Source organism: Pseudophryne corroboree, chromosome 1, assembly GCF_028390025.1.
Source record: "Pseudophryne corroboree isolate aPseCor3 chromosome 1, aPseCor3.hap2, whole genome shotgun sequence".
Taxonomy (NCBI): domain Eukaryota; kingdom Metazoa; phylum Chordata; class Amphibia; order Anura; family Myobatrachidae; genus Pseudophryne; species Pseudophryne corroboree.
In genome coordinates, this window is record NC_086444.1 from 820,757,729 (window position 1) to 820,776,681 (window position 18,953).

General features: G+C 46.2%; 1 protein-coding gene across 1 annotated transcript in view; it reads right to left on the reverse strand.

The window, feature by feature from the left end:
• DNAH6 (dynein axonemal heavy chain 6) overlaps positions 1-18,953 on the reverse strand; it is a 679,574-nt gene that overhangs the window by 409,189 nt on the left and 251,432 nt on the right. Inside the window, exons 27-29 of the mRNA XM_063919567.1 lie at positions 18,090-18,215; positions 11,319-11,474; positions 3,679-3,840 (exon numbers count right to left, since the gene is read on the reverse strand). Of these exons, the coding sequence (XP_063775637.1) occupies positions 3,679-3,840; positions 11,319-11,474; positions 18,090-18,215 (444 nt within the window). The remainder of the gene's footprint in view (positions 1-3,678; positions 3,841-11,318; positions 11,475-18,089; positions 18,216-18,953) is intronic.

Below are 18,953 nucleotides of genomic sequence, written 5' to 3' on the forward strand. Positions count from 1 at the left end.
TTGTTATGTGTTTGAATAGACACGTACGCACTCTCTACAAGATGCCTTTGTCTGTTCATATAATATAAGGCTTGTGTGTGTCTTATCTTCAAGGACAATTACATACCAGATCAAAACTGTTACTTCTGTGTGTTACTAAAATATCCTGCATGTAATGTCGTATGCTACTTCTATTTATCCAATCATATGCTTGCACATATTGTATACACCCATGTTTCTTTTCTATATAGTACGCTGTAATTTATTAAATAAACAGAGTGAATCTTAACTACTGGGTGTCAGACTCATTACATTGTATGTTAAGGATTGCTCTCACTGACGTCAGATAGACCATCACATCGAGGGTTAAAGAATAGAGGGACAATCCTTTCAATAACCACCACAGGAGAGACACCCTTGTCCTTGGATATAGGGTTATCCGCTGATGCATCTGAAGATGCGATCCGGACCATTTGTCCAGCAGATCCCACTGAAAAGTTCTTGCGTGAAATCTGTCGAATGGAATTGCTTTGTAGGAAGCCACCATTTTTACCAGGACCCTTGTGCAATGATGCACTGTTTTTAGGAGGTTCCTGACTAGCTCGGATAACTCCCTGGCTTTCTCTTCCGGGAGAAACACCTTTTTCTGGACTGTGTCCAGAATCATCCCTAGGCACAGCAGACGTGTCGTCGGGATCAGCTGCGATTTTGGAATATTTAGAATCCACCCGTGCTGTTGTAGCAGTATCCGAGATAGTGCTACTCCGACCTCCAACTGTTCCCTGGACTATGCCCTTATCAGGAGATCGTCCAAGTAAGGGATAATTAAGACGCCTTTTCTTCGAAGAAGAATCATCATTTCGGCCATTACCTTGGTAAAGACCCGGGGTGCCGTGGACAATCCAAACGGCAGCGTCTGAAACTGATAGTGACAGTTCTGCACCACGAACCTGAGGTACCCTTAGTGAGAAGGGCAAATTTGGGACATAGAGGTAAGCATCCCTGATGTCCCGGGACACTATATAGTCCCCTTCTTCCTGGTTCGTTATCACTGCTCTGAGTGACTCCATCTTGATTTGAACCTTTGTAAGTGTTCAAAAAATTTTTTTAGAATAAGTCTCACCTAGCCTTCTGGCTTCAGTACCACAATATAGTGTGGAATAATACCCCTTTCTTGTAGTAGGAGGGGTAATTTAATTATCACCTGCTGTGAATACAGCTTGTGAATTTTTTCCCATACTGCCTCCTTGTCGGAGGGAGACCTTGGTAAAGCAGACTTCAGGAGCCTGCGAAGGGGAAACGTCTCGACATTCCAATCTGTACCCCAGGGATACTACTTGTAGGATCCAGGGGTCCTGTACGGTCTCAGCGCCATGCTGAGAACTTGTCAGAAGCGGTGGAACGCTTCTGTTCCTGGGAATGGGCTGCCTGCTGCAGTCTTCTTCCCTTTCCTCTATCCCTGGGCAGATATGATCTTATAGGGACGAAAGGATTGAGGCTGAAAAGACGGTGTCTTTTTCTGCAGAGATGTGACTTAGGGTAAAAACGGTGGATTTTCCAGCAGTTGCCGTGGCCACCAGGTCCGATGGACCGACCCCAAATAACTCCTTTATACGGCAATACACCTTTGTGCCGTTTGGAATCTGCATCACCTGACCACTGTCGTGTCCATAAACATCTTCTGGCAGATATGGACATCGCACTTACTCTTGATGCCAGAGTGCAAATATCCCTCTGTGCATCTCGCATATATAGAAATGCATCCTTTAAATGCTCTTCAATAAAATACTGTCCCTGTCAAGGGTATCAATATTTTTAGTCAGGGAATCCGACCAAGCCACCCCAGCTCTGCACATCCAGGCTGAGGCGATCGCTGGTCGCAGTATAACACCAGTATGTGTGTATATACTTTTTATGATATTTTCCAGCCTCCCGTCAGCTGGTCCTTGAGGACGGCCCTATCTATAGACGGTACCGCCACTTGTTTTGATAAGCGTGTGAGCGCCTTATCCACCCTAAGGGGTGTTTTCCAACGCGCCCTAACTTCTGGCGGGAAAGGGTATACCGCCCATAATTTTCTATCGGGGGGAACCCACGCATCATCACACACTTTATTTAATTTATCTGATTCAGGAAAAACTATGGTAGTTTTTTCACATCCCACATAATACCCTCTTTTGTGGTACTTGTAGTATCAGAAATATGTAACACCTCCTTCATTGCCTTTAACGTGTGGCCCTAATAAGGAATACGTTTGTTTATTCACCGTCGACACTGGATTCAGTGTCCCTGTCTGTGTCTGTGTCGACCGACTAAAGTAAACGGGCGTTTTAAAACCCCTGACGGTGTTTTTGAGACGTCTGGACCGGTACTAATTGTTTGTCGGCCGTCTCATGTCGTCAACCGACCTTGCAGCGTGTTGACATTATCACGTAATTCCCTAAATAAGCCATCCATTCCGGTGTCGACTCCCTAGAGAGTGACATCACCATTACAGGCAATTGCTCCGCCTCCTCACCAACATCGTCCTCCTACATGTCGACACACACGTACCGACACACAGCACACACACAGGGAATGCTCTGATAGAGGACAGGACCCACTAGCCCTTTGGAGAGACAGAGGGAGAGTTTGCCAGCACACACCAAAAACGCTATAATTTTATATAGGGACAACCTTATATAAGTGTTTCTCCCTAATAGCATCTTTATATAGATATTTATATCGCCAATTAGTGCCCCCCCTCTCTGTTTAAACCCTGTTTCTGTAGTGCAGTGCAGGGGAGAGCCTGGGAGCCTTCTCTCCAGCCTTTCTGTGAGAGAAAATGGCGCTGTGTGCTGAGGAGATAGGCCCCGCCCCTTTTCCGGCGGCCTCGTCTCCCGCTCTTTAGTGAAGTTTGGCAGGGGTTAAATATCTCCATATAGCCTCTGGGGGCTATATGTGAGGTATTTTTAGCCAGTATATAGGTTTACATTTGCCTCCCAGGGCGCCCCCCCCCAGCGCCCTGCACCCTCAGTGACTGCGTGTGAAGTGTGCTGAGAGGAAAATGGCGCACAGCTGCAGTGCTGTGCGCTACCTTTAGAAGACTGCAAGGGTCTTCAGCCGCCGATTCTGGACCTCTTCTTACTTCAGCATCTGCAAGGGGGCCGGCGGCGCGGCTCCGGTGACCATCCAGGTTGTACCTGTGATCGTCCCTCTGGAGCTGATGTCCAGTAGCCAAGAAGCCAATCCATCCTGCACGCAGGTGAGTTCACTTCTTCTCCCCTCTGTCCCTCGTTGCAGTGATCCTGTTGCCAGCAGGACTCACTGTAAAATAAAAAACCTAAGCTAAACTTTCTCTAAGCAGCTCTTTAGGAGAGCCACCTAGAATTGCACCCTTCTCGGCCGGGCACAAAAATCTAACTGGCTTGGAGGAGGGTCATAGGGGGAGGAGCCAGTGCACACCACCTGATCGGAAAGCTTTACTTTTGTGCCCTGTCTCCTGCGGAGCCGCTATTCCCCTTGGTCCTTTCAGGAACCCCAGCATCCACTAGGACGATAGAGAAATATCCATATAATATTCTTTTTGGGAGACAAAAAAAACATTAGAAGTTGTGTGTGACTCAGAATCAGGCCCAAAATATCCATCTACCAGCATATTAAACTCTTCTAAAGTTAAAAAATGTTTGTATAATGTTCTATATACATAAGTCTGCATACCTTATAGTCCAGCCCATCAGAACAGTTGAACACTACACACTGTATAGCAAGGGCTTTGGCCAGATCCTTTGTGGTCTCGGTTTTCCCAGTGCCTGCAGGTCCAGCAGGGGCTCCACCAAGATCCAGCTGCAGAGCACCCATGAGACATAGATAGCATCGGTCCTTGGGTAGGAAACCACATTGCACTGTATTAATAACCATTGGCAAGATACTACAAGCTGTTTTATTACAACGCATCTGGTCGCAGAATAAACACTAAGCAGTGGATCTAGCAAAGCTTCTAAAAAGTAAAAGTATAGGTGTTACCCAAAGCCAGGAATCAGATTTTAGCTATCATTTCTATATTGCAATCTAGAATATTATAGACTCTTATTGGTTGCTATGGATAACACTTTCACTTGTTTCTTTCAGAAGCTTTAAGAAATCTACACCTAACAGGCCAAAATGAACAGAAAAGGTGGTACTTTACTGCCGTATTAGGAAAAAACAAACATCTGTATATTGTGATGATGGTCTATTAACTTTGCTTTTGTTTTGTAAAGCTAATTGTTTACATTTTTAGGGGTCTATTCATGAAGCAGTGAAAAGAGTTGAGAAGTGAGCCCATGGAGAAGTTGCCCATGGCAACCAATCAGCTACTCTGTACAACTGTATAGTATGCAAATTATAAATGTTACATCAATGCTGATTGGTTGCCATGGGCAACTTCTCCACTGGCTCATTTCTCCACACTTTTCACTGCTTCATGAATAGACCCATTAGTAAGAAAACGAGTGTAGGAATGTTAAAGGGCATCTATCTCCATGAATTAACGTGGTTGTACAATCATCTATACCTACAGTGCTGAATGGCTTGTGTGCTCCCTACTTCAACCTGCATGGAGTTGTTGGGTATGTAGGCCCAGGTTTCCTGCACATCTCCTGACTAATACATTGTTTTACACTATATTTAAAAACGTATGCTCATGCTAGGTTTACTGGAGCTCAGCGGAAACACAAGAACCATTAAATCAGCAGCCAAGCAGTGCGGGAGAGCGGACATTAGCAATGCTTTTGTCTGTAGATCGTTTTTTCAACACTTGCTCGCCAAATCGGTAAGTGGACATTTAAAAAGAAAAAAATATAAAAGGAATATAATAAGAATTTACTCACCGGTAATTCTATTTCTCATAGTCCGTAGTGGATGCTGGGAACTCCGTAAGGACCATGGGGATTAGCGACTCCGCAGGAGACTGGGCACAACTACAAAGAAAGCTTTAGACTACTGGTGTGCACTGGCTCCTCCCACTAAGACCCTCCTCCAGACCTCAGTTAGGATACTGTGCCCGGAAGAGCTGACACAATTAGGAAGGATTTTGAATCCCGGGTAAGACTCATACCAGCCACACCAATCACACCGTATAACTCGTGATACAATACCCAGTTAACAGCATGATAACAACTGAGCCTCTCAACAGATAGCTCAACAATAACCCTTTAGTTAAGCAATAACTATATACAAGTATTGCAGACAATCCGCACTTGGGATGGGCGCCCAGCATCCACTACGGACTATGAGAAATAGAATTACCGGTGAGTAAATTCTTATTTTCTCTAACGTCCTAAGTGGATGCTGGGGACTCCGTAAGGACCATGGGGATTATACCAAAGCTCCCAAACGGGCGGGAGAGTGCGGATGACTCTGCAGCACCGAATGAGAGAACTCAAGGTCCTCCTCAGCCAGGGTATCAAATTTGTAGAATTTAGCAAACGTGTTTGCCCCTGACCAAGTAGCAGCTCGGCAAAGTTGAAGAGCCGAGACCCCTCGGGCAGCCGCCCAAGAAGAGCCCACTTTCCTCGTGGAATGGGCTTTTACTGATTTAGGATGCGGCAGTCCAGCCGCAGAATGTGCAAGCTGAATCGTACTACAGATCCAGCGAGCAATAGTCTGCTTAGAAGCAGGTGCACCCAACTTGTTGGGCGCATACAGGATAAAGAGCGAGTCAGTCTTTCTGACTCCAGCTGTCCTGGAAACATAAATTTTTAGGGCCCTGACTACATCCAACAACTTGGAAGCCTCCAAGTCATTTGTAGCCGCAGGCACCACGATAGGTTGGTTCAGATGAAAAGCTGATACCACTTTGGGGAGAAACTGGGGACGAGTCCTCAATTCTGCCCTATCCATATGGAAAATCAGATAAGGGCTGTTACATGACAAAGCCGCCAATTCTGAAACACGCCTGGCCGAAGCCAAGGCCAACAACATGACCACTTTCCACGTGAGATATTTTAAATCCACGGTTTTCAGTGGCTCAAACCAATGTGACTTTAGGAAATCCAACACCACGTTGAGATCCCAAGGTGCCACTGGAGGCACAAAAGGGGGCTGAATATGCAGCACTCCCTTAACAAAAGTCTGAACTTCAGGTAGTGAAGCCAATTCTCTCTGGAAGAAAATCGATAGAGCCGAAATCTGGACCTTAATGGAACCCAATTTAAGGCCCATAGTCACCCCTGACTGTAGGAAGTGCAGGAACCGGCCCAGCTGAAATTCTTCCGTTGGGGCCTTCCTGGCCTCACACCACGCAACATATTTTCGCCATATGCGGTGATAATGGTTCGCGGTTACTTCTTTCTAGCTTTTATCAGCGTAGGAATGACTTCCTGCGGAATGCCCTTTTCCTTCAGGATCCGGTGTTCAACCGCCATGCCGTCAAACGCAGCCGCGGTAAGTCTTGGAACAGACAGGGCCCCTGCTGCAGCAGGTCCTGTCTGAGTGGTAGAGGCCATGGGTCCTCTGACATCATTTCTTGAAGTTCCGGATACCACGCTCTTCTTGGCCAATCCGGAACAATGAGTATAGTTCTTACTCCTCTACTCCTTATTATCCTCAGTACCTTTGGTATGAGAGGAAGAGGAGGGAACACATAAACCGATCGGTACACCCACGGTGTTACCAGAGCGTCCACAGCTATCGCCTGCGGGTCTCTTGACCTGGCGCAATATTTTTCTAGCTTTTTGTTCAGGCGGGACGCCATCATGTCCACCTGTGGTTTTTCCTACTGGTTTACAATCATTTGAAAGACTTCTAGATGAAGTCCCCACTCTCCCGGGTGGAGGTCGTGCCTGCTGAGGAAGTCTGCTTCCCAGTTGTCCACTCCCGGAATGAATACTGCTGACAGTGCTAACACGTGATTTTCCGCCCATCGGAGAATCCTTGTGGCTTCTGCCATCGCCGTCCTGCTTCTCGTGCCGCCCTGTCGATTTACATGGGCGACTGCCGTGATGTTGTCTGACTGGATCAGTACCGGCTGGTTTTGAAGCAGGGGTTTTGCCTGACTTAGGGCATTGTAAATGGCCCTTAGTTCCAGAATATTTATGTGCAGGGAAGTCTCCTGACTTGACCATAGTCCTTGGAAGTTTCTTCCCTGTGTGACTGCTCCCCAGCCTCGAAGGCTGGCATCCGTGGTCACCAGGACCCAGTCCTGTATGCCGAATCTGCGGCCCTCTTGAAGATGAGCACTCTGCAGCCACCACAGCAGAGACACCCTTGTCCTTGGAGACAGGGTTATCAGACGATGCATCTGAAGATGCGATCCGGACCACTTGTCCAACAGGTCCCACTGAAAGGTTCTTGCATGGAACCTGCCGAATGGAATCGCTTCGTAGGAAGCTACCATTTTTCCCAGGATCCGCGTGCAGTGATGCACCGACACCTGTTTTGGTTTTAGGAGGCCTCTGACTAGAGATGACAGCTCCTTGGCCTTCTCCTCCGGGAGAAACACTTTTCTCTGTTCTGTGTCCAGAACCATCCCTAGGAACAGCAGGCGTGTCGTAGGGACCAGCTGTGACTTTGGAATGTTTAGAATCCAGCCGTGCTGTTGCAGCACTTCCCGAGATAGTGCTACCCCTACCAATAACTGTTCTCTGGACCTCGCCTTTATCAGGAGATCGTCCAAGTACGGGATAATTAAAACTCCCTTCCTTCGAAGGAGTATCATCATTTCCGCCATTACCTTGGTAAAGACCCTCGGAGCCGTGGAGAGACCGAACGGCAACGTCTGGAATTGGTAATGACAATCTTGTACCACAAACCTGAGGTACTCCTGGTGAGGATGGTAAATGGGGACATGTAGGTAAGCATCCTTGATGTCCAGCGATACCATGTAATCTCCCTCGTCCAGGCTCGCAATAACCGCCCTGAGCGATTCCATCTTGAACTTGAATTTTTTGATATATGTGTTCAAGGATTTCAAATTTAAAATGGGACTCACCGAACCGTCCGGTTTCGGTACCACAAACATTGTGGAATAGTATCCCCTTCCTTGTTGAAGTAGGGGCACCTTTACTATCACTTGTTGTGAATACAGCATTTGAATTGCCTGTAACACTGCCTCCCTGCCCGAGGGAGTGGTTGGCAAGGCAGATTTGAGGAAACGGCGGGGGGGAGACGTCTCGAATTCCAGTTTGTACCCCTGAGATACTATTTGAAGGATCCAGGGATCCACCCGTGAGCGAGCCCACTGCTTGCTGAAATACTTGAGACGGGCCCCCACCGTACCTGGCTCTGCCTGTGGAGCCCCAGCGTCATGCTGTGGACTTAGAGGAAGCGGGGGAGGACTTTTGCTCCTGGGAACTGGCTGTATGCTGCAGCTTTTTCCCTCTACCTCTGCCTCTGGGCAGAAAGGACACGCCTTTAACCCGCTTGCCCCTATTTGGCCGAAAGGACTGTACCTGATAATACGGTGCTTTCTTTGGTTGTGAGCGAACATGGGGCAAAAATGTAGACTTCCCAGCTGTTGCTGTGGAAACGAGGTCCGAGAGACCATCCCCGAACAATTCCTCACCCTTATAAGGCAGAACTTCCATGTGTCGTTTGGAATCTGCATCACCTGTCCACTGCCGAGTCCATAACCCTCTCCTGGCAGAAATGGACATTGCACTAATTTTGGATGCCAGCCGGCAAATATCCCTCTGTGAATCCCTCGTGTATAAAAGTGCGTCTTTTATATGCTCTACGTTCAGCAAAATAGTGTCCCTGTCTAGGGTATCTATATTTTCTGACAGGGAATCTGACCACGCAGCAGCAGCGCTGCACATCCAGGCTGAAGCTATAGCCGGTCTCAGTATCACACCTGTGTGTGTATATATAGATTTCAGGATAGCCTCCTGCTTTCTATCAGCAGATTCCTTCAGGGCGGCCGTATCCGGAGACGGTAGTGCCACCTTCTTCGACAAGCGTGTGAGCGCTTTATCCACCCTAGGGGATGTTTCCCAGCGTGACCTATCCTCTGGCGGGAAAGGGTACGCCATTAGTAACCTCTTAGAAATTACCATCTTTTTATCAGGGGAAGCCCACGCTTCTTCACACACTTCATTTAACTCTTTAGATGGAGGAAAAGCTACTGGTAGTTTTTTTTCTCTCCAAACATTATACCCTTTTTTGTGGTACCGGGGGTAACATCAGAAATGTGCAACACATTTTTCATTGCCTCAATCATGTAACGTGTGGCCCTACTGGAAGTTACATTAGTCTCATCGTCGTCGACACTGGAGTCAGTATCCGTGTCGACATATGTGTCAACCATCTGAGGTAGCGGGCGTTTTAGAGCCCCTGATGGTTTTTGAGACGCCTGGGCAGGCACAGGCTGAGAAGCCGGCTGTCCCACATTAGGTATGTCGTCAAACCTTTTATGTAAGGAGTCGACACTATCACGTAATTCCTTCCACAGCACCATCCACTCAGGTGTCGACCCCGCAGGGGGTGACATCACATTTACAGGCATCTGCTCCGCCTCCACATAAGCCTCCTCATCAAACATGTCGACACAGCCGTACCGACACACCGCAAACACACAGCCCTTTGGGGAGACAGAGAGAGAGTATGCCAGCACACACCAGAGCGCTATATAAAACTGGGATCCCACTATCAATGAGTGTTTTCCCTATAGCTGCTTTTTTATATATATTACATATATATATATATCTATACTGCGCCTAAATTTAGTGCCCCCCCTCTCTTTTTTACCCTTCTGTAGTTTTCTCAGACTGCAGGGGAGAGCCAGGGAGCTTCCTTCCAGCGGAACTGTGAGGGAAAAATGGCGCCAGTGTGCTGAGGGAGAAGCCCCGCCCCCTTTTCGGCGGACTTTCTCACGCTTTTTCTGTGATACTGGCAGGGGTAATTTTACATCTATATAGCCTCTGGGACTATATATGATGTATATTTTGCCAGCCAAACTGAGGTCTGGAGGAGGGTCTTAGTGGGAGGAGCCAGTGCACACCAGTAGTCTAAAGCTTTCTTTGTAGTTGTGCCCAGTCTCCTGCGGAGCCGCTAATCCCCATGGTCCTTACGGCGTCCCCAGCATTCACTTAGGACGTTAGAGAAAAAGGGGTGCTGGAGGGAGATGTTTTCATTTAACTATTGAAGAATGACTATTGTTTATTTTTGTATCATATTTTAAATGCTCCTCCTATTTGCTGCTGATGTTTTCTATAATAAAAGTGACACCAATTTAAATGGGTGAATATAGATATAACTGCATTCAAGCAATTTAAAAATAAAGATAAAGAATCTCCATACCACATAGCATTGTGCAGAAGAGATTAAGCATAAAAAGTCACAGCACCGTTTCCTCTCTATTTTTTGAAGACACAGACAATGGATAAAGTCACTTTTGATGTTTTAAACAATTTGAGGATTACGGGCCTGAGACAGTTGTGTGTTCACAAATAAATGCTGATCGCCACCTGTATTCAGTCAGCCACATCTAAGCAACCACACCGCCCTCATCCTTCTGCTGGTGAAAGTAGCCGTATTCATCATCATCAGCCCCCATCTGTACCAGCCCTACCCGTGGTGCAAAAGATTGCAAACGCATAATGCTGAATAGCCTGCAATACTGTCTACAAGTCCATGCGTATTTATCCTATGTGCTATCACCAACCTGCCACCCAGTTACACCCACTCAGCCGGAAGTGGTGATAGGACAGGTCCGTATAGTTCTGAATTGCCCTAAGTTTCATATGATGGCCCAGACGCATGTGCGGTGTATTAAAACTGCAGGATCTCTTCAATAGAGTATATTACTACCCTCCTTCACAATACAGTGAACAAATGTCATGCAACCTGGGATCCCTGGTATTCTTTTTTCTCCACGGACAGCTACCTGGGGATGTGTGCATTTTACTTCTTCCTGGTTCATCAGATGTCTATCTCCCCATCCGCCTCCTTCCTTACCTTTCCCCATATCCTTTTATTATTTGCAATGTTGATCAAAGTTATACCAATTACAAAATGAATAGTTTGACAAGCCTTTATTGTACTTCCATGTTTTTATAATACTATATAACTTTGTATTCTAATGTACATGCTCTGCAACTTTTTGGAATTCTGAATCAGGCCCTTCATGTTCATTTTAAATAGCAGCTGTTGTCTATACTCAATGGTGGCAGCCACTATGTGGGCAGAATCATTTCAGTGCTGCCTATCTATAAGCTATGAGCTAGGGAAATGTCTGACACACTAGAGAGAATTATTAGGCTGCATTGTTGTAAACATTAATCAGCAACAACAACAATGCGGTCTCAACTATGTGCAGGTGATTTGGACACAGAAAAATAACTTTAGTGCCAGTTGTTCTTAAATCAGGACAATATTCTTACAGTTAGAGGTGTTATCACCAGTCGAGGGCAAGCACCAAGGTACTCATAAGCATACGTGTACTGAGACAAAGCCATCCGGGCCACACAGTTGTCAAGATCTAGGTCCCAATAGTAGCGCAGTTGTCTCTGCCATTCAAAGCTGTCAATGCTGCTAACCTAAATGGAGGAAAAACACAAACATAAATAAGTATATATGGGAAAAAAATGTGTGAGTGGCTCTAACAATATTTACCCCTATTTGGAACGCTTCACTTTTTATATTATGATATTATTAAATCGAACTTTCACTATTATTCTTACTAGTGATCAACACAGAAAACTCTACAGTGTGAAATAAAAGGAACACATCCACACTACTTTCTAACTAAATTGCAATAAAAAAAAATATAGTTGCTGCATTAGTTATTCACACTTTTTGCTAAAATACACGTAAATTAACCATCCTTTTTCAAAGAGGTCATATAATGAATTTACTGGAGTTGACCTGTGTACAAAGTTACTCAATTGACATCAAAATGAATATAATGGTTTGTGACAGGTTCCACAGTTAGTGTATGTACAAACAAGAGCTTCATAGTGAAGATCAAGGAACATTCAAAGCACTGCAGAGAAAGAGCACCAATCAATTGAATATAACTTTTAATTTACTCCAGTGCATGGTCAAGTATATCACAGAAAAAAAGGGAGAATATGTCCCTTAAAAAAAATAGCATCCTTGTGAAATAGGCACTTGTTTGGAAGACCACCAAAAGGCCTATCAATACTCAGACAAGTGAGAAACTGTTCATGAGACAATAGCCAGGAAACATAATTCTAAGGGGGAGGCTTCTAAATCTTAGTCATTGTAAAACTTTGCAAAATTCATGGCTAGCTGCTAGTCTGATCATACTTGTAAAATGTAGCTGCTCCACTCTGTCAGCTCTGTAAGGGTTAGGCTGCGGGAGGGGAGGGTTAGAGTTAGGGTTAGGCTGCGGGAAGGGAGGGTTGGAGTTAGGGTTAGGCTGCGGGAGGGGAGGGTTAGAGTTAGGGTTAGGCTGCGGGAAGGGAGGGTTGGAGTTAGGGTTAGGCTGTGGAAAGGGAGGGTTAGAGTTAGGGTTAGGCTGCGGGAAGGGAGGGTTAGAGTTAGGGTTAGGCTGTGGGAAGAGAGGGTTAGAGTTAGGGTTAGGCTGCGGGAAGGGAGGGTTAGGGTTAGGCTGCGGGATGGGTGGGTAAGGAAGAGTGTAAGAGTAAGGGTGACAGTACTTAACAGAATGTGTCAGGATTATGACAGTAGGGAATACCACTGTCGGTATTTTTACCGTCAGCATCCTGACTGTCTGGATGCTGTACCCAACCTCTCTCTGTCTATTATTACCCAGTCTCATGTTATTACTATTAGCTCCCATATGCGAAGCACAATGAAATATGCTGGCACTATATAAGTAGCTTTTAATAAAAAAAACAAATAAAATAGACAAATGTTACCAAAAAACTTGCTGAAGTCCACAGAAGACTTATATTCCAGTAAAGTATTTCAGTGGTTTAAATAAAAAATGAAGTTAATGTACTTGAGTAGTCCAGTACTCTCATGGAAGTAGGGGAGAGGGATTAGCAGACAGAACATGTGCAGCACAGCATCAGTGTCCCAATAAAGAAGTGAAATGATCACTAATACCACAGGGACAGACTTCTTTCAGAGCCCCTGCACACATAGGCGTGCGCACGGGGGGTGCCTGGTGCGCACAGGCACCCCCTAATGTCCGGCACCCCCCGCACGTTACGCCTGCGCTCCGGTCATAGCAGTGTGTGTGCTACTGCTACTACAGCAGCACACTGATAGCGATGATCGGATATAACCTAGTCCTCCTAGCTCCTGCATCGCTCGCTGGTGCTGCCCTTACAGCATGCTTTCGTTTCACCCCCTCCCGCTGCGCCGCCGCCGGTCACACTCACACAGTGACAGCTGACAGCTCCCTGTCAGCTGCACTGAACCTAAACGGCTTCTTCGTGGATGGGTGGGCTGGCCGCACAGCCCAGCCCACCCACCGTCATAATCCGACTGCCTTGCGGTGTGACGTGCTGACGTCACACCGCGCGCCCTCCCCTCTTCTACCTTCCTCCTTTCCCGCTCTGCGCTGTGGGCTGTTTTCCAGGCTCCCGCCCGTGCTCATTTGCAGTGGCATTGGCAGTTAGTATTGTGTGCCTGCCCTGCCGTTTTCTACCGCTGCAGGAGAGGAGCCGGTGCCTGCTGCCTGAGCCTTCAGAATGTGAGTGATAGACTCACTCAGTCACTGTCTGTGTGCACCAAGGTCCAGGGCAAAGTTCAGGCCAGACAGGGTGTGGGGGTGAGATAAAACTTAGAAAATATTGGGTTTTTATTAATATATATTATAAATATATCTCATTGCCGTATTCTGCAATATGCACGTCACTCCAGGATTGATAGAAAAAGTTGATGTTTAGTCCATGTTAAATGAGCATCATACTACAAAAGTGCTGAGTGCAGCCTGCTTATAGCTGCACTCAGCACTGTAGTATGATGCTCATTTAACATGGACTAAACATCAACTTTTTTCTACCAATCCTGGAGTGACGTGCATATTGCAGAATACGGCAATGGGGGATTATATTATTTGAGCACGAGCACACAGGTATATGTATGTGTATATCTATATACATCTATATATATATATATATATATATGTATATAATCACTCCCATAAAAGCACAACTTGCTCAGAAAGATAGATACATAAAGGCCCCCTTTAATCAATGAGTTTCCTTGCAGGAAACTCATTTTAGCTGGTAAATGGGACCAATTTCTATTTAACAAGGCTAATAGCGCTGCTAACTAGCAGCACTATTAGCCTTTCATTTTCCCTATACTGCTGCACACTAAAGTCTATTTAACAACGAGCGCTATTTCTGAAATAGCACTCGCTTACCTAAAATGGCTTCGTCTTCTCCGGGCAGACGTTATGCACAGCGGTGTCTGTCCTGCGCTCCGGCTCCCCCCTCCCGCAGCAATCCCGGCCTACATCACAGCAGCTGCTATAGAGACAGGACTCCGCTGCAACCAACCCAGTCAGCATGAACACCAAAATGGCCGCCGCGTCCAGAAAATCACTACTGCGCATGTGCCGGGAGTATGCATACAACGGCGCATGCACAGTAGTTAGGAACGCCGGAGAAAAAGAGCATTCGTCGGCGCTGTTTGGCCTTGACATACAGCGCTGATTGGTGTTTTTACGTTACCGCTTGTCAGCGACAGCTTCAATGCTGAATACAAGTAAAAAAGCGCGGTGAGCACTCCGGTGCCCTCTGACTGGACAGATACAAAACTTGCGAGAAAAAGGTTAACAGTTCACCTTGACAAAGGGGCGGAAATTTCCCTGAAACGTTGGGAGTTTTATGCTATTATGTTTTAACACATTAGTTGCACTTTTAAAAGCCTCCGAGTGCCGCTGTTTTTTCCTCGCAAGTTTTGTGTGTGTATATATACAGATAGTTGGTGGTTGGCACTCACTACGGGGGTCATTCCGAGTTGATCGCTAGCTGAAATTGTTCGCTGAGGCAAACAATCAGCACGTATGCGGCGCAATGTGCATGCGCGACATACTTTCACAACGGCCAATGTAGTTTCACACAAGGTCTAGCAATGCATTTCAGTCGCACAGGCTGCCGCAGAGTGATTGACATGAAGTGGGCGTTTCTGGGTGGCCACTGACTGTTTTCAGGGAGTGTGCGGAAAAACGCAGGCGTGGCTGGCCGAACGCAGGTTGTGTTTGTGACGTCAAAACCGGAACTGAATGGTCTGAAGTGATCTCAAGCGCTGAGTAGGTTTTGAGCTGCTCTAAAACTGCACAATTTTTTTCTGTAGCCGTTCTGCGATGAAAGTGTTCGCACTATTGCAAAGCTAATATACACTGCCAGATGTCAGCGAGGTCCCAGGCTTACAGATTGTTAGGTTTAATAAACCTCTGTCAGCCCTCACTGTACACTCTATTTAATCAAATTCCCTGTATTATTTAGATTGCATTAACTGCTAATATATGGTGCTAGTCGCGCCCAGTAGGTGGGGCTAGTCACGCCCAGTAGGTGGGACTAGTCACGCCCAGTAGGCGGGGCTAGTCACGTCCAGTAGGCGGGGCTAGGCACGCAACTCCAGTCGTGCACCCCCTAATAAAATGTGCTGCGCACGCCTATGCCTGCACATGGTTATTAATATGTGCCGGTGGTACAGAACTTCCTACTACCGCAAAAAGTGGTGATAATAAATTTTAATTATTGGGCCAAAATCCTGATAATTAATAAAGGGGTCTCTAAGACTCTTGAAAACTGGCGGAACCCTGAAGGTCAGTAGATGACCAAAACATTGTGACACACAACTTGACACTTTTATGAATTAAGCCACACTTTACTTTTTCATATACAAATATGTATATACAAACGTGTTTGGGTAGTGTTATAACAACATTCATACCTAACAGTATGCTTAGGAACAGAAACAATGACTGCTCTATCACAGTTTACCTATTCTGCACTTCATCATTTCAATAATATGTTTCTACAGCAGGGCTAAGCAGCACCATCAACTTTTACATATTTAGAAAATGTATCTCATTTAATAAATAATTTAACTCAATGATATTGACTTTCACTTATTGATTAAACTGTGCTTTGGCCAAGACATCCTTACAGCATAGTGAAATCACAAAATAAATGTCACAAAGGTGTGAACTGTTTTGCCCTGTGTTTTTTAATAACAAAACAGATCATTTTACACAATATATATATATATATATATATATATATATATATATATATTGTATTGCTGAAAGCCTGCTGCTGTATTTCTATCTAGGGGTGATTCAGTAAGGATTACTGCATTTCTCCGATGCATGTTCACAACGGGTCCTGCGATCTCGGCGCAGATATGCGAACGCCTCTGCCTGACAGGCAGAGGCATTCGAGGGGAGGGACAGGGGCAGACCGCATCCGGGAAAACGGGGGCGTGCCGTCCCCATTTTCCGTGAATGTCAAGGCCTAGGACTGCATCGAGAGACGCAGTTTCTTTGGCCTAGCAATCTGCCCTGCGACAGCAAGCCTGAGTAAGGTGAAGCTTTCCCAGTCTGCCATCGCAGATGAACATTGTGACCGTTGGTCTTGATTTGGTATGCACCTCCTCCTGCATTTACATTGTTAAGGACTGCAGATGAAAAGCTGCTACGAGCAGCTTTGCATTTGCAATCCTTAATGAATCAGGCCCAACGATGAAAAGATAAACTGCAATGTCATCAGTAATTTATAATACAGTTGTCGCACAGCGGTTGATCAGCGATTAACTGCGCATGCATATGCACCGCAATGCGCTTGCGCGTCAGCAAACAACAGACATCGCCGGTCAGCGACAGGCTGGTGCGAAAATTCTAATCGTACAGCCATTCGCATGCTGATTGACAGGAGGAGGCCGTTTGTGGGTGGTAACTGACCGTTTGCTGGGAGTGTCATGGAAAACGCAGACGTTCCCAAGTGTTTTCAGGGAGGGTGTGTGACGTCAGCTCCAGCCCCAATCATCCTGGGCTGCGCAGAGACTGCACACACCGGACAAATCATTTAATGGTGAGTGAGGTGCAAACGGATTTGCAGCTGTCCACTGACTGAGGGGATTTTTAGCAGCTCAGCATACACATGCGATCGCACACTTGCACGGCAAATATACACTCCCCTTGGGCGGCAACTAATTGATCGCAGGACAACAATTTTAGCTTCCTAGCGAACAAGTCTGAATCAATCCCTCAATTTGTTCCAGATTTGTACTTTAAGTTCCATTTGGTTATCACTATTCACTGTTTACTCATGCAAACCATTTTGATATATTGAGCACAGCAATAATTAGCCATATTGCGGCAGCTGATGAGACTTGCTATCCCATATTAAAGATTTCAGAGCTCAATTACTAATAAAGCAATTAGGTTCAAGGGGCCTAATTCAGGTTGGATCGCAGTGTGCGAACCAACTGGAATTTTTGAGAAAAAAAGATGCGGGTGCAAGCGCCCGCATTATCTGCGAGGGGGAGGGGCGCAGAAAATGCTATCACCTCTGCGTGTCAATCAGGCAGAGGCGGTCGTGGGCCGGGGATGTGGGCAACGCTCCGTTTCCAGGGAGGAGACGGAGTGCTGCAGGGGCGGAGCTGGACGAACGGGGGGCAGTGCAGCGCGAACTGGGGGCGTGTCGGGGGCTTGATCGGGGCAGCTGCGTGACGTCACATGCAGCCGCCGTGATCTGGAAGATGGCAGCGGGTCTCCTGCGGGCGCAGCTCAGCTGCACCGGCAGGAGGCTTCCTCTATTTCTGCTAACAAGCAGAAATTATGATCGCAACTTCTGCTTGTTGAAGGGGGGGAGGCTCCGGTTAGCAAGCTGGGTGGCCTTGCCCCGCGATAGGCGGTCCCCAGCATGCGCTCCTTACTGAATTAGGCCCAAAATATGCACTGATCTGAGTATTGATTATCCTTTCACAGAGGTCCAATGTTGAGGCACAGCACAAAATATGCCTTAAGATGGCCATATACTATATAATTATCTATCAGATCATCTGCCAGATCTGGCTGGTTGGAATATCTGGTAATGGATGAAAGCAAATTGACAATCCACCATTTGCTCCAAAACACTGGAAAATGGACAAAACCTGTCATTCATACAAATTGGTTACACAAGTTGATACAAAGACAGTTGGTGAATTAATGTATAGAATATTAATCCGCTAACATGCTCGGCCCTAGGTAAGTTTACCTGGTCCTTTACAAGATCACTGACAATGTCCCTCGCATGTACATCAACTGTTATCAGAGCGGTTATTATGTTTCTGTGCAAGGCAGGAAGCCGACCTCGAACAAGTGCCGCTAAAGCATTCAGTCTCTATATGTGGAAAGAAAAGTACACAATACAAATGTTACACAACATGAACAGTTTATATACTGTATTTTGGCATTTGCATACTTACATCACATTGTATATAAATACTTCAGAAAAAAAAAGTGTAAATGACAAACGGACAATGGTGCATCGTTCACCTAATTCAAAGGAGCGAACTAAAGGCTAATGTAAGGTGTCCATGGTATTGCATTTGTGACAGCTGCTACACGGTGTATCTATAATGGGTGCACTGTGTGTAGTGTACCCAGGATCCAGGGGGGCCCACACCGCACACCCTGTACCCATATTTTCAATGCACACATTCTAGAGTCCCACGTCGGCAGCAGCAGCGCTGCAGAAACCAATGGGAAATTGGCACGGCTGCCATTTTCATGGAAACCTGTGCATGCGCACTAGACTCTAGGAAGGCGCTAGGGTCTTCTAGTGACACTAGTCCTCAGAGTCTATTGCTCTGTCAGCTAGAAAGGAGAGGGCACGGATGGAGACTGCACACGGGCCTCCTCCTTTCTTGATTCGCCCCTGAGCGGTTATATATGGCTAATAGTGTCAGCAAGTAGTCATTATGTCGACATTTAAATTTCATCAGTCATGATGTCAACACCACAATATGGACAGCTGTAACGTCAGCATTGTTGAAATTTCAACATTAAAAATGACAACATCTGTCCACAATGTTAACGCAAGGGGATCTTAACTATCCAGAGATAAACTAAAAAAACG